Source organism: Mangifera indica, unplaced genomic scaffold (assembly GCF_011075055.1).
Source record: "Mangifera indica cultivar Alphonso unplaced genomic scaffold, CATAS_Mindica_2.1 Un_0050, whole genome shotgun sequence".
NCBI classification, from domain to species: domain Eukaryota; kingdom Viridiplantae; phylum Streptophyta; class Magnoliopsida; order Sapindales; family Anacardiaceae; genus Mangifera; species Mangifera indica.
The window spans coordinates 25,355-41,957 of NW_025401142.1; the positions used below are offsets into that span (position 1 = coordinate 25,355).

Here is a 16,603-nt window from a genome sequence, read left to right on the forward strand (position 1 = left end):
GTTAAAATGCTCACAAAGGCACGCATGTCATGTTATGGGTTATGCTTTGAGCCTTTCAAAAATGCAAGACGGGCTCTAACACAGTACGATAATGTTTGTGGTATAATGAGCTATACCAAATTTCAATTGGGCAGATCCATCGTTAATTCTATTGAGCAAGATATTGAGATCCTCAAATATTATTTAGTAATTGGAGATTTAAATTTAAAAGGTTAAATTATTTTTCATTTCTTTTTGAAATTTAATAAATAAATAAAATTAGTTATTAAATAATATTTTCTTTAATTTATTGTTGAAATTTTCTAACTTAAAATAGTATAAGCATTAATGTCTATTGAATTCGTTTGGTTCAATTTCTTTTAATAAAAATTATTACTATACTTAAATTTTTGTAAATAGTTAGTTGCTAAGAGGAAATTATTTTTTTTAAGTAAAAAATTTTCAACTCAAATTTTATTTTAACCAAAAATCCTAAAATGTTATTTAAAATTATAAAAAATAAAATAAAAATTATCAAGGAGAAGCCCAATAAAATTATAAATATTTATTATCAGTATCCTCTATTAGGGATGGCAACGAGGAGGGACAGGGAGGGGATATCAATCCCCGTCCCCGTGGGAAAAAATCCCTGCGAAGGAAAATCCCCTCTCCGTCCCCGTGGGAAAAAATCCCCTCCTTATCCCCGCGAGGAAAAATCTCCTCCTTATCCCTCCCCGCTCCCACCCCCACCCCTGCAGGGAAAAATCCCCTTCCCATACCTGCAAATATAAATTTTAATTTCTTTTTGTATTTCAATAAATAAAATAAATCGTTTTTTCCCAAAAATATCACTTGCTACAAAAGCTACACAATATTCATTATTATTTTAGTTCAAATACAAAGTTTTCACAAAATCTAACAATATGCAATAATCAATCTTTTCATTAGTAGCTTTTCATGTTGATATCATCATTAATTCTTCATTTTGATACAAAGCAACATTTTAAAAACTAACCTATAATAATCAATTTTAAAAGCAAAATTAATTTAAAAGTAGCTTACATAGAAAATACTAACGAATTTGTAATTAAAAATATTAAACTAATTAATATATACTGGAAAATCAAAATTCACTTACATGCCAAACATCAAGATTGGACAATGAAACTCAAGTCCATGTCATCAATTATCAACTACAACACATGCAAAAAAATAGGTAATAAATTCTTACAATATTTTAAAAACCAATGTTTCATATTTCACTTAAAAATAAAATTAATTATTTGATTCGATTAGAGAGATTAATGAAAAATACTTACTATCTTCTGAATCATTATCATCGTAGATTATCAAACAAGACTTTTCACCTTTCAAGAAAATAAAAAAAATTAAAGACAAAATTTAATAATTATCAACTTTTTACTAAAGTTGATAAAAATTCATTTTATTATCTTTTAGGTTAGCCCATAACCAATTTTGAGAACACATTAATGCCTCCAATGTACCTGAATGAAGTCATTGCGATGTGGACTTATTACCTTACCAGCAGTGCTAAAATCAGACTTAGAAGCAATAGAAGAGACTGAAATAGCAAGAATATCTCAAGCAATCCTCTGCAAGGTTGGATATTTAGGTCCATTTAAGTTTCACCAAGTCAATATATCAAAGTCTAGACTTCTAAGTAAAAATTGCTTCTCTAAATAACATTCCAGTTCTAACTTTCTCAAGATATTACTTAACTCTTGTTCAATAAATGTATCAAAATCTGTTAGATACTCATCATCACCACAAAAACTAGATTGAGAAGAAGATGAACCAAATAAAGTTTGACTTGTACTACTTCCATGCTCCGGTTGATATTCATAAAGCAAATCATGCCAATACTATTGAATTTTGATTATTTCGTCTTCGCCATCATCTCCATATATCAAAGGAAAGAAATAATCTAACAATTTCACTTTGAATCTATGGTCTAAAATAATGGCCACCCCCATAACACCATGAATCACACTCCAATACTTGTTAAATTTCTTAATCATTTGTGCAACCATCTTCTTTATCATAACATTCTCATACATGAGTCATTTTGTCAAATGAATTTTGATTTGACAAATTTTAGGAAAATATTCATTTGCAGTTGGAAATTTAGTGTCAGAGAATAGTAGAGTGACATTGTAAAATATTTCTAATTTTCCATAAATATCTTGTGTCAAGTCCCATTCTTCCTCCATTAGTAAACATTTATATTGTGTCTCACGAAGCTTTAACCGACAAAAAACTTCTTTGTAAATCAAAGTAGTATTAAACATAAGATAAACGAGTCTTACAATCAAGAGACAACTTCTTTGTATTTTGAATGCCTAACTGATTGGTTGCTTTATCAAAATTTTGCTCCCTTTTAGGTGATGCTCTCCAAAAGGCAACACTATCTTGAGTCTTTGCAATTTCATCACTAATTACAGATAAACCATCTTAAACAATTAAATTGAGAATGTGAGCACAACAACGCATATGAAACAATGAACCATAAAGCATAAGTGATGAACGTGATAATTTATTTAAGATATCATCAATAATTACATCATTAGTGAAACAATTATCCACAGTTAATGTGGATAACTTTCTATCAATATTCTACTCATAAAAACAATCGACCAATACCTCAGAAATCACATCTTTTGTATGTGGGGTAGAAACATAAACTAGTAAACAATTCAAATAGAAAATTGTTTACTAAATACATACACACACACACACACACACACACACACACACACACACACACACACACACATATATATATATATATATATATATATATATATATATATATATATATATATATATATGTATGTATATATTAAAAAAATATATTAAAAGACATTAAACATAAAAAAAAAAATTACCTGATAAGTCTATTTTGTAACTCTCATTTGTTATCGATGAGGTGGGCTGTAATAGTCATGTACCTTTTGTTTTGGTTACTTGCAGTCTACAAATTACAAGTGATTGCAATTTTCCCTAAATTTTTGTTTAACAATTTCATTGTCTTGCCTTTTTCAACATCATAAATATTCATTATATCATTTTTAATGGTGTTTCTAGAGACCATCTTAAACAAAGGTTGAATGGTGTTACAAAATCTCCTAAACCCACATTGATCTACTATGCTTAAAGGATATTCATGTAGTATAATCATATTTGCAAGGTCTTTTCTACCTACCTCTTGATCAAATTGATAAGTGGATAATATCAATTTATTATTCTCTCTATGAGATCTCACAAGCAACTTCTGTGCTACATCCTAATATTTTCTCTTTGGACAAATTTTATGATGATCATGTAAATGTTTAATGCCATTTTTTCCCCCGCTAACCAATTGTTTGTGGCAATAGTTACACTTCGCCTTGTCTTTTCCATCAACCTTTACTTTCTTTTAATGTTGTCATATAATTGATTTACACCTTCCAGCAGGACAAGTAATAAGAGAGTCACCAAGTGCATTTTGAATAGGGCTTGAACAAGGACTATCCAACTCCTGACTTGATTTATTACTTTTATCAACAGGCAATTGCATCTGATTACTTCCTACCAAAGTTGAAGTATGATGACCACTTTTAGAAGATGTTAGTTTTTTAAAGGATTGAGAATTTTGCATGTTAACATCTTCAATGTTTTTTCTTTTATTAACCAAGAAATTTTCAGCAGACATTCCTATCAAATAGTCCAAAATTTAGAATACAAGTTAATATAAAACATAAATATTATAACTCATAATCCGAATCACAATAAACAAACTTTACTTATACTAAAACTAAGTTCAAAAAATTTGGGTCAAATACAAGCACTTAAATAGGATGCAAATACAACTAGACAAAAATATAAGAAAACTTTCAATTTATCCATGCTCAAAACTAAGTTAAAAAAATCATCCATCTGTATATCTGCGCACAATTAAAAAATCATGTAGTCCAATTGCAGTAAGAACACCTATTTTTTCATCAAAATCAATGGTCAGGTTGATACTCATATGCAAATAATTGGTTTTATATTACAACCAAATATTTCGGAAAATAAAAAATTGAGCATGGAAAAGCATATCTACCTCACGATAAGGGTAATGGACTGGTCTGTTTAATAGATTGGAGTCCAATCAGTCTAGGCTTCCAGTTGGTGGTATCAGTTGAGCAATTGCATCTCCATATGTTTCACCATTTTTTCGTACAAAACCTATTGATTCAAGTGCAAAATTCCATTAGCCAACTGGTACTATTCAGTACTCAACTACTTCTTTTTGCATTCTAATTTTGTCATTCTTACCTATTGGTGTCAAAGTTCAACTACAAGATAAAGAAGCTTTGGTTGGGAGAGGGAGTGTGTGGCTGTGGAGTGAAAAATGGAAGGAAAAAGAGATTTAGATTTAGGGTTAAAAGATAGGTGGCAATTTGTAATAAATTTAACACTTTTCATTAACTTCAATTGATTTTATCAAGTTTATAATTTATTTTTTGTTTGTAAAACCTGATGGATTGGCTGACTAAGTTTTGAAATTGAGATAAAATTAATTTGGTGCATTTAAATTTTATGATAATGAGATTCTGGGGTTTTTTTAATATATTAGATTAATAGTTCAGAAATTAATAAAAACTGATAATTGATAATTCAGAAATTAGTAAAATTAAGGTTATAGTTTTAATAAATCATAATGTAAAAGTTTCTAGATCTTAATAGTTCAGAAATTATTATGTTAATATATTAAATTTATGGGGTGGGGAGGGGATGGGGTGGGGACATATGTATCCCTATCCTCGGCCTATCCCTGATTACAGAGATTTTTTTCGTCTCCATACCTGCCCTTTTCCTCGTTTTTATCAGAGAATCACCTCCTCTTTAAAGTCGAGGAGGGTCAAAGCTCCTAAATTTAGGTCAAAATTACCATCTCTATCCTTTATTGATGTGGAAGTTTTTACTAACAAAAATTAAACCAAACTTTGGTGGATTTATATGTAAGAATACAAAAAGACAAACAAAAGAAGATAAAGAGTGAGTTATTAATGTTGTTTATCCGATAACAGTAAGAGCTTACGTTCACGGTGTGATTATCACTAAAACAATAATATAGTCATATTATTGAAACAATTAATTGATAAGAATATCTTTTTGTGTGTTTACTCTTTCTATCATTTTTTAATTATTAATAATTTATAGTAGTGAAAGTTAAAGTTACTTGTAGCATTATTTTGTAAAGTATGGAAGTTGGTGGTTTGATAAACATTGTCATGATCCTGATATGTCAAGAGAGTAATTGCATTTCAATTATGATTATTAAAGTTAGGGAAAGTGACTCCAAGATAATATGAAACAAATATTTCATGTTCGATATATTACAATAATCTTGATAAATTTGGTCCATATTTCCTATCTGTGGCTTCCTAATGAGGTCACATCTAGTTTAAAATGTCTTCTTCAAGTTATGAGCTAAAGTAATGTTTATTTGCTAGTTGTGGATCACCTTAATAGGTCCTATTGTTATTTAAACAAATGTTAATCAACCTAGCTGCAGGATGATTGACATAACACTCACACTTGTAAGAACTCCACCAACTAATTACAGTTGACAACAAGTACTTTATATAGTTCATGAATGATTTTCCAAGAATGACTTGAGATTATTTAATGCAAAGAAGTGATGTTTTTAATTTGTCTAAGAAGTTTAAAGCTCCTTTTGAAACCCACAGTGGTTGCAAGATAAAAGCTTTTAGGTCTGGTAGAGGTAAAGAGTATAATTCTTCTAAATTTCACAAAATTTTTGGAGATGGAAGCGTGGAACATCAACTTACAATTAGTTACTCTCCTTGACAAAATGGAGTTTTAGAGAGAAAAACAAAACAATCATGGAAACAACAAAGTGCACGTTGCTAGAGAAGTATTTGCCCAAAAAATTATAGGATGAAACTATTGATACAACAGTTTATCTTTTGAACAAGTTGTCTTGTGGTGTAGTTAAAAGGCAAGATTCTAACTAAAGCTTGGAGTGATATAAAATAATAAAATTATACAAACACATTTTTTAATACACAACTGAATACACAGATGATATGTTATCATGTGATTAAGTGATTTTGAATTAAAGATAGAGTAATCCCTAATCACATGATGACACATCATATGTGCACCTAATTGTATGCTAAAAAGTATATACCATAGTATTGCTTGATAGAAAATCAATTGTAAAACATCTAACAATTGTTGGATCATTAAGTTATGCACAAATTCCTACTAAAAATCAACACAAATTAGAAGAAAATATTGAAAATGGAAAGTTTCTTATCTATAACCCTCAAGCCAAAAGTATCAAGTATTAAATCTCAAAACACAAAAGATTGTAACTAGTAGGTTTGTTGAGTTTGATGAGAGTGCACAATGGAATTGGGAAGAATTAAAAGGTGGAGAAGAAGTCTACTTTAGCTACTCATCCTATTGAAGTTTTTTATTCAAACAAAACACATGAGGTGGAGTTGTATGATAATTACAAAGCCCATCTTTAGAATCTCTAGTTAGAAATATCAAATCATTGCAAAATGTTTATAAGAGATGCAACTTTGTTGCCATAGAGCTCACATACTTTGATGAAATTTCCAAATATAGAGAATGAAATGTCACTATTCAAAAGGGTATGCTTATGATTGAGATATATAAAACTTGGAAGCTATTTCAAAGACCTTAAAACAAAAAAGTTATTAGGAGGAAATTGATATATCGAATTAAGTTGAATCTAAACAAGTCAATTCAGAAACATAATGTGAGATTAGTGGTTAAAGGTCACTTTCAACTAGAATTGATAATTTAAACCTGAATTTATGGTTTCTAGCCTACCTTAATAGAAATAAGTAAGGAAATGGGGATGAGTACGGTAACAGAGATAGGGACAAAAATTGTCCCCACAATCTATGATGGGGATATAGATATCCCATCTTTGGCGTGCTTTATCCCTTTCCCACCCCGCTCTGTCCCTGTACCTATTCATACTCCTTTATATTAATATCTCTACTTACTAACACATCCATTACAATTTTAGATTATTACAAATCTGTCACTATTATATAAACCCAAAATCCCAAAATCTCATTATCTTTTTCTCTCTACCGAGACCCACATCTCATCTTTACCTCTTCAACTCTCCTTTTTTCTCATCTTTTTCTTCGTAACAATGCAATCAATTCCTCTGCAGTAAGTGTAAGACTATTATTCAAGGTACACTTGAGTGAATTAGTTCTTTTGTAATGTTTTATTATATCTATTTCATTATGACTAAGTTTGCATCAAACTCAACTAACTTCATTCAATAATTGGTCTAGAAATATTATTATTATTATTTTCATAATTTGTCATTTATTCTACAACTTGTTGCAATCTTGGTCTGTTCTAGCACCATGCAACTAAGACAAGTTTCTTGTTACTGAAGGTTGTGGTTTGTTCTATTGTAAAGTAGTTGAAGTTAATGATGCATGTTTTGTATCATATATATATATGATCACCAAATGACTTGGGAACTTAAAATGCTGCAAAAAGTCTAATGCACAAACTTTGCTTTTGAATAATATTTAAAATTGACTGTACTCAAAGTTTTTGTTCAGATGTATATGTTATAATCTTATTTGATTTAAAACAATTGACATATTACTTCTATATATGGTGACATAAACATTTTTGTAAGTAGTTTGAGCCTCTGGTTTTTCAAATTTAATTATATTTTTTGTTGTACATATTAAGGTGGTTAGTATATTCTATTTATGATATTTAAAATAGTAGATTGATTTTAGTTTTGTCTAATTGTAATATTTAATATGTTTATTTTGCGTTTGGCTTTAATGGAACTGAATTTGATTTGTGTTTGATCTCTCACGGGTTGTTTTATTCTCATAAAATAAAGATTATTTTAGTAATACATCTTGTATTACTTATATTATCTTGTTTAGTTTGTTAGTAATGAAAGATTACAAAAATCTTCTATTATCAATGATGATGTGATAAGTAATGTGGGTGATAATTTAATTAATTAATACATTCACCTTAGGTATTAAAATATTATTAAGATACTATTGATTTTATTATTATTCTTTATTAATTTTTTAAAACAAAAATAACTTTATTTTCAATTGATATGACAAGTAATATAAAAAATATTTTAAAACAACTATACTTAAGGGTATTTAAATAAAATAATATCTTAGTATTATTTTATTATCTCTAACTAAACACAATAATTATTTATACTAACTAAATTTTATTAAATATAATAATTATTTATACCTAATAATTTTCTAAGTAATATATTTTCAAGATGATCTTTCAATTTTAATAATAAAATATTATTTAAATCAAACACCCTCTTATAAGTATTGAAAAACAATAAGAAAAAGGAATTTATGCCTACTGGTATCCCCTGCCCATTGTCATCTCTATGCTCAACAATCTATTAGGATTGATTTTAATAATACTTTTGTTCTAATTGCATAATATGACATCACTAGACATTTATTTTGTTCTCTCTGGTCTAATGGTCAGCCTCACTTTTAAGATATTATCTATTTTGAACAAATAATAAATCATGATTTTTTTAAAGCTTTGTAATCCAAAACACATATATCGTACTTTGTCAATGTAGGATTTTTTCTAAAGGTGCCTGAAGTTATATTTTCACCAAAGCTTGACCAAGAACAAGGTTTGAGTTCATGAGATTTCAGCTTGAATTATTAATAAAAGCATCAAGAAGGAGTTTTGAATTATGATCCTTCCACTAATAAGGATATAATTTATATGTTTAGGAACATGTGTTGTTTTAACATTTTGATAAGAATAATTATTTTAAATTTTTATGTTTTTATCAGTGTTTTTAAAACGAGATTGGTAATTGAATTGATTATCTTACTAGTTTATAGTTTGACCAGTTTAATTGATTCAATTAGAAAATCGACCGGTTCAGTTTATTATCAAATTATAATAAATAAATTTTGTTTAAAAATTTATAAAAAATAAAATCAATCAAGATACTCACACTTATGGAGATTAGAGCATATCCTTTTTAAGGAGTAACAATTATTCATTCAATTTTAATAGAACAATTAAAATAAAAAAAGTCTCAATCTCATGATAAAAAGAAACATAATTTTATAAATTATTATCTATAGAAGATATTTTAATGAATATGAGATACTTTTTTTTAATTTTTTCTTATAAACTTTTAAAAATTTATCAAATTTAATAAAAAATAATCAAATTATTTAAAAATAATTAAAATTTAAAAAAAATCAAAATTTTAATCAACCCTAATCAAATCTGATTTTAATCAGGTTTGACCGGATCAATTAAAAAATTATATTTTTATATTAATTAAACCGAATTTAAAGACAATTTCTAATTTAATCGATTAAATTAATTGATATGATCCAGTTTCAAAATCATTAGGTTTGACTAATAGAATTTGTGTGGGAAGTAACCCAATGCCTTGTTAATCGAAACTAAATACAAAAAGGCCGCAAGGTCAGGGCCTACGTCTGCTGCTAGTATTAGAAAAATCACAAGGGCAATGCCATGTGTTGGACGTAAATATGCGTGAGTATTATTTTATTAAGGCCAACAGACGGTTTTCCGCTTAAGGTATGTTTTTTCTGTAAATTTTCTCTTGTTAACTTTAAAAAGTCTATTCATCTATTTATGAATTGTTAAAAAAATATCAGATTAATAAATTTAAAAGTAAAATCATTATTTTATTTATAATATTAAAAATAAATTTAAATTTATTTATTTTTTTACCTTTAAACCGTAACAACTAACAAAATCATCATATTTCAGTATGAAAGTAAGTGTTTAGAGATCACTGATCGTCATTGAAAAAATTAGATTTAAAGGTTTGAACACTCTAGGGGAAAAAATATAGTTTTTAAAAATTTAGGTTGAGAGAAAAGTGTTAATTTTTAAGGTTTGGGGAGAAAAATGATATGAGCAACGGACTTAGTTAAGTTTAACGATTGATAGGTGGTTAAGCGGAATTTTCAAAGTTAACGAGAAAAATTTGAAAAAAAAGTATACCTTGAGTGGAACATAGTACTTTGGCCTTTTATTAATGAAATTGTTTATTTATATTTTTGTTATATAATATAAATTAACATATAAATATTTGATAATATATAATCTGTTTATTTAAATTAAATGTTAAAAAATATATCTATAAAATATTATTTAAAAATTATTTATTTTATATAATAATATATTATATTTACGGTCGTTTATATATTCAAAAGTTTGACCGATAAAGTTTGGGTTTCAGTTCGACTTCTAATGTACAGGGAAAATAGACAGTGATAAATACGTTGATTTTAGTCAATATTGGCTGTCACTGCAATTTTTCCAAGAAGACTTGACGTTGTTTTTACAATTTGTGAGGTTGTGGTGTTTCCCCAATTCACAAGCCATGAGTCAGTCAACACATCACTTTAGATGGAATTAATTGGTTTAATTAGTTGAATTATGAATCAGTTTTAAGTTTACTTTGATTAATATTAAAAAATTATTTATTTATTGACTTAATAAAATCGGATCAAAATTAATAAATTAAATAAATAAATCAAAATTGACAAAATTGGGAATATTTTTAAAAATTTTAAAAATTATAAATAATTTTTTAATATTAATCAAAGTAAACTTAAAACTGATTCATAATTCAACTAATTAAACCAATTAATTCCATCTGAAGTGATGTGTTGACTGACTCATGGCTTGTGAGTTGGGGAAACACCACAACCTCATTATTGTGAAAATAAAGTCAAGTCTTCTTGGACTCTTGAATTGTCTATGGAAAAAACTGCAGTGACGGACAATACAGACTAATATCCAAGTTGGCTTTTGGATGGAAGATGGCATTGAATCCATCCGTTACTTGAGTCCCTGGAAATTTTAATATCCTCTTAGTTTTCGGTGTCTTTTGCACGCTTAAATTAGTTTTCGGTGTCTTTTGCACGCTTAAATTAGTGCACCTCTTTTTGTTTGGAAGATTTTAAAGTATCCATTTGTAAAGAAGCAGACTTATTACAAGGGTATTTTCTGATGGCTTCTTTACAAGCAATGTGCTTGTTATTACTCTGTCTATTTTCTCTGCACATTCAAGCTCCATCAGAAAGCTCGAATTTTATAATCCCAGAATCTGTTCTTTACCCCAATACAAACAACAGATCATGGCCTTCACCATCCCGCCTTTTTGAATTTGGTTTCTATCAAGAAGGCAATGGATTTTCAGTTGGTATTTGGCTGAACAGTCAACCCAATATCACAGTTGTCTGGACAGCTGATCGGGATGACCCGCCGGTCTCCTTGAATTCTGGTATTCAATTCACCAAGGATGGCCAACTGCTTCTTCAAACTGGCCCAGGCGAAAAGAAACTTGTGGCTGAATTGAATTCTCCAGCTGTTTCAGCTTCTATGCTAGATTCTGTTAACTTTATAATCCGCGGCAACGAATCCAATGCTATCTGGGAAAGCTTCCGCCAACCGACTGACACCATATTAGGGGGCCAAAGCATGGACTACTCCTCCCAACTGATGTCAAGTAAATCAACATTTGATCACTCCGCAGGACAGTTTCGCCTCAGAATAACCAATGGAGAACTTGTTACCTATCCTGTAAACCATACCCATGGAGCTACGGAATTTTATTGGAAAATTACAGGACTTGACTACGTGTCAGAATTATTTCTTAGTACTGGTGGTGTTTTAAAGTTACGCAATGGTAAAAAAGCTCTGAAAATATTAGCCAACAGCTCTTGTTCCGACGATAACAAAACTGTAATTTACCGTGCAACACTTGATACTGATGGGATCTTAAGGCTATACTCACATCACTTTGGCACTAGTGGAAAATCTAATGTGAAGGTGGAGTGGCTTGCGTTAAAGAATCAATGTGAGTTGAAAGGCTCCTGCGGTTTTAATAGCTACTGTTATAGCAACAGTAGTGAAGCAGACTGTAAATGTTTCCCAGGGTTTGACTTCATCAACCCGAGGAAGAGATTCCTGGGCTGCTACAAAAATTTCACCGATGAAGAAGGCTGTAGAAGGAAGAAGCCAGAACCTTTTTACAATATTGCTGATATGGAGAATACAAAGTTGGGAGGTTTGCCTTATGCCAAGTTATCGATGAACAAGGAAGATTGCAACAAGTCTTGCTTGTACGATTGTCACTGTGGAGCCGCATTATATGTTAATGGAACTTGCAGTACATTCAAACTTCCACTGATGTACGGGATAAAGAATCAGTCTGATTCAGCTACTCTCTTTGTCAAGTGGAGTTCAGGCAACACTGGCCCCAACATCCCACATGATCAAATTATCTCACCGGACGCTCTTCATGATAGAGTTGAGACTGAAAGCAAAAAAAAACTTATTTCAGTTCTTGCTGCAAGTTTGAGTTCCATCACATTCTTGTGTTTCATCATAGCAATTTCCAGTTTCTTTATGTACAAGCTCCGAGTTAAGAGATATAGAAAGCTTCGGGGAAATTCGAATTTAGATTCAACCCAAGAGTTCTCATTACAATCGTTTTCTTATAATGAACTAGATAAGGCCACAGATGGGTTTAAGGACGAGTTGATAAGAGACTGGTTTGGAGCAGTCTACAGAGGGTATATGTTTAATGGAAAGAAGAAGATTTCAGTAAAGCGGTTGGAAAATCCTATGGAAGAAGGAGAAAAGAAGTTTCGGGAAGAGATGGCTATAGTTCGCCTAACGCATCACAGAAACTTGGTTCGTTTGCTTGGATTTTGTCTGGATGGCTCCAGGAAGGCTCTTGTTTACGAAGATATGGGGAAGGGTTCTCTTGCAGATTTCATATTTAATGAAGACAAACGCCCTCACTGGACACAAAGAGTGAAAATCGCTTTAGATGTGGCGAGAGGAATCCATTATCTCCATGAAGAGTGTGAGTTCCCAATAATTCACCGTGACATTAATTCCAAAACTATTCTCGTGGATGACTCTTGGACTGCTAAGATCTCTAATTTCAGCTTAGCTAGACGTTTAATACCGAATCAAGGGGAAATGCTTGCTGGGTTCAAAGGCACCCGAGGCTACACGGCACCTGAATGGCAATCGAATGGGCCAATAACAGTGAAATCAGATGTTTATAGCTTCGGAGTCGTGCTGTTGGAGATTATATGTTGTAGAAGCAATATTAAAGTGAATGTTTCTACACCAGATGAAGTTCTTCTTTCTACTTGGGTCTATAACTGCTTTGTTTCCAGAGAGTTAAAGAAGCTTGTAGCGGAGGAAGAAGTTGACATGAAAATGCTGGAAAGGATGGTGAAGGTTGGATTGTTGTGTACTAAAGATGACCTAAATCTGCGTCCTTCTATGAAAAATGTGATATTGATGTTAGAAGGAACTATGGACATTCCAGTCCATCCCTGTCCAACTCTTCTTATTTGAAGGAACTATAGCCTTTAGGCATGTTCATTTTTTAAGTTTCTAGTTTTCTGGATTTGGTTTCGTCTACAAAATATGTGAACATGTTCAAGTTATTGAGTATTTATGGCTAGAATGCTTTGTGTTACTATAACTATACCCGTTCAATATGAGCGAGATTCACTTCTTGTGTAAGCTTTTATGTCAAGCTCTACCTCGATTTTTTATTCTTGTGCCCCTTGGACATTATTATGTGATATTGTTCACATCAGCATGTCCTCCAACGACATTTTAAGATTAACTAAGACTAGACACAATTCATCTCCTTTGACTCTCTTTTTTATATGAAGTTTCATTTTCATAGGTTAAATTGCATAAAAAATGTACCTAATCTTGATCATTTTATTGGATGTTACTTTATGATTTTGGTCAAGAAGTATTAACTGTATAACAATTACCCCTTAGTTTTTAGAGTACGAGGAGGGCTTTAGAAACTCTTTACTTTCTTATATAGATAGATAACACATATAGAGTCAAGATCTTTATGATTTATCATAGTAGTGATATTTTAGTTAGTGCTATTAATGTTTCATATGTTTTGTGTTGTGTGCATTGAATTCTTATTGGACATGTTTTGTTTGCATAGTAAGATTGTGACACATGTTTTAGGGTTGATTTGGACAACTAAGATGGCTTCTCTTTCCATCTTAGTTTGGCTATAAGCGGAGATGATACACTTAAATTTCTTTCATCTTGGAAGTTCTTGGAACTAATCGAGTTTGTGAGTTCATTTTGATTCTTTGTAATTTGTTTTTTTTCCCCTTTAATTAGAGAGTTGTTTACACCGATTATCAAAATGGTGAGTTATCTAACTTTAATACATTTATGTCATATAACTCTTTAGATTGTGTTATCGATTGATCCTTTGTCTTTCATTTTATTTATGTAGATTTAAGCAGATTGACCACCTAATATGGTGAGTTAGGCTATCTAAGCTTTCTCAAATGTCCTAAGATTCGTTGTCATAGATGATAAAGTAATTAGAATGCTGAAGTAGGCTCAGATAATGGAGCAATGGTTTTCTCACCACTTTGGGGTGTTTGGAGAAGCAAACCAAGTTTGGTGGATTCAATTAAAGAATTAAAAGGGACTGGCAGGTCCATCTCGATTTGCAGTCCACACAACTGTGATATTAGGTTCATCAACCAACCAAATTCTCACTGCAAATTCATTGCCTTGTTGATAGAAACCAAATGCAAAATTACCTGATGCCAAGTGCCAATAATTGTTACTATTGTTGGGGATGAATGTTAAGTACATTTGTCTCACTGCTCAATACGATTTTTCACTAAATTTGAGACTATCAAAATCCTCTGCTGCGGCTGAGTTTTCCAGAGACGAAGGTCTCTTTTAAGGTTTCCACAACTAACTATATTTTTCTTCTCTGTTGTTTTTCTTCCTTTTCCTTTTTCATATATACTATTTCTCTTTCTTCACACATTTTTTGCCTTTTCCCTAAAGCTGGCCACATGTCCTTTCCTGCCTTGAATTGCTATACCTCATCACAATATACCAAAGTCCTAACATTGCCCTGTCTAACGAGAGCCACCTTGACCTCAAGGTGGAAAAGAGTGAGTTGCACATTAGTTGCATAAAAAGGATAACACTTTTTCATGCCTTCTATAATTTTGGTTGCATCATTATAGATTAACTCAAATGGCAAAGGCAAAGTGGTGAGATTTATTAGATACTTTGGTGTTATGGAAGAGGTGAAGGAAGTAAGTGTGTTACAGATGAACTCAAATAGGCATATGAGTGTTGAATGATTGGGGCTTGGGTTAAGTGTAATGGGATATTGTTAGGGTTTAATAAAACGAAGTTTGAGTTTTGATAGGTAATAGAGTGCGGTTTGTAATGGAAGATGATGGTTGTGCTTGGAAGTTGGTTTGGGTTGGTAGGGTTTTTGTTTTAAAGTGTATAATGGTTTGGGCTTGAGGGGTGAGTCTTTGATCTTATGTTGGGGTGAGTGTAATTTGGGTTAGAGTGGTATTAGAAGCGCAATAAAATATGTGGGTCAGGTTGAATTAAGGGAAAAAGACTGTTTCCCACCCAAATTTTAGCCCAATTTCAAAGTCACACCCATGAGAGATAAAAAGCCCAAACTCCCACCCATAACTAAATTGTCGTCGAAATTTTTAGTTAGAAACATGGGTAAAATCGTTATTTTACCTATAAACTTTAAAACTTCAAAATTTTATCATTCCCCCCTTCAAGTTTTAAAAACTAACACTTCAACCCATCCTCCAAGTTTGAAAAGTTTAGATTTTACCCCTAGGGTTTGCTTTCACTGATCTCCCTTCTTCGGCTACAAATGACGATGAATGATGAATTTTTGTCACCCAGATTTGGAAAATAAAGTGTCATCCAGATCTGGAAGAACAAACGAAGGACGATGCTTCATCGTCGACGACATGACAAGTGACAAAGGACAATGAAGCGTCGTCCTTCGTCATTTGGGTTGTACGACAAAGAGATTTCTGTCTCTTCATCACAAAGTACCATCGTCGTCTCACAAGAAGAAGGAGGAGGTCGAAAACAACACCGGAAAATGAAGTTGAAGAGTGGGAGTGAAATTGCTATTTTGGAAAGTTACGGAGGGCAGTTGAGTTTTGAAAATTATGAAAACCCTAGGTTTGGGGGTGAAAATGTTATTTTTAAAAATTTAAAAACTTTAGGTAAAGGTGAAATATTAGTTTCTAAAACTTTGAGAGAGCGAAAAGTAATAAAGTTTATAACTTTTATTATAAACAGTAAAATAATTATTTTATCCCTCCCTTTAACAGAAGTTTGGTCATGGGTGAGAGTTTAGACTTTCATTTTCCATGGGTGTGGGTTTAAGATTGAGCTAAAAATTGGGTGGAAAATAGTCCTTTTCCCATTGAATTAATTAAGTTTGGGTTTGGAGGATGGGAGGGTTGTCATTTAGGTTGGTTTGGTAAATGGGATATTGTTAGGGTTTAATAAAACGGAGTTTGAGTTTCGATAGGTAATAAAGTGTAGTCTGTAATGGAAGATGATGGTTGTGCTTGGAAGTTGATTTGGGTTGGCAGGGTTTTTGTTTTAAAGTGTCTTGAGAGTGAGCGTTTGATCTTATGTTGGGGTATTGTGATTT

General features: G+C 31.1%; 1 protein-coding gene across 1 annotated transcript; it reads left to right on the top strand.

Moving 5' to 3' along the window:
- Positions 1-11,103: 11,103 nt before the first annotated feature.
- LOC123206808 (G-type lectin S-receptor-like serine/threonine-protein kinase LECRK2) lies at positions 11,104-13,455 on the top strand. Its single transcript, XM_044624063.1, has one exon. It carries the CDS (start codon positions 11,104-11,106, stop codon positions 13,453-13,455), a length of 2,352 nt encoding a protein of 783 aa, XP_044479998.1.
- The last annotated feature ends 3,148 nt before the right edge of the window (positions 13,456-16,603 follow it).

Excerpts from the sequence above, each read along its gene's own strand:
- LOC123206808 (XM_044624063.1), top strand. The coding sequence starts at position 11,104 with ATGTGCTTGTTATTACTCTGTCTATTTTCTCTGCACATTCAAGCTCCA.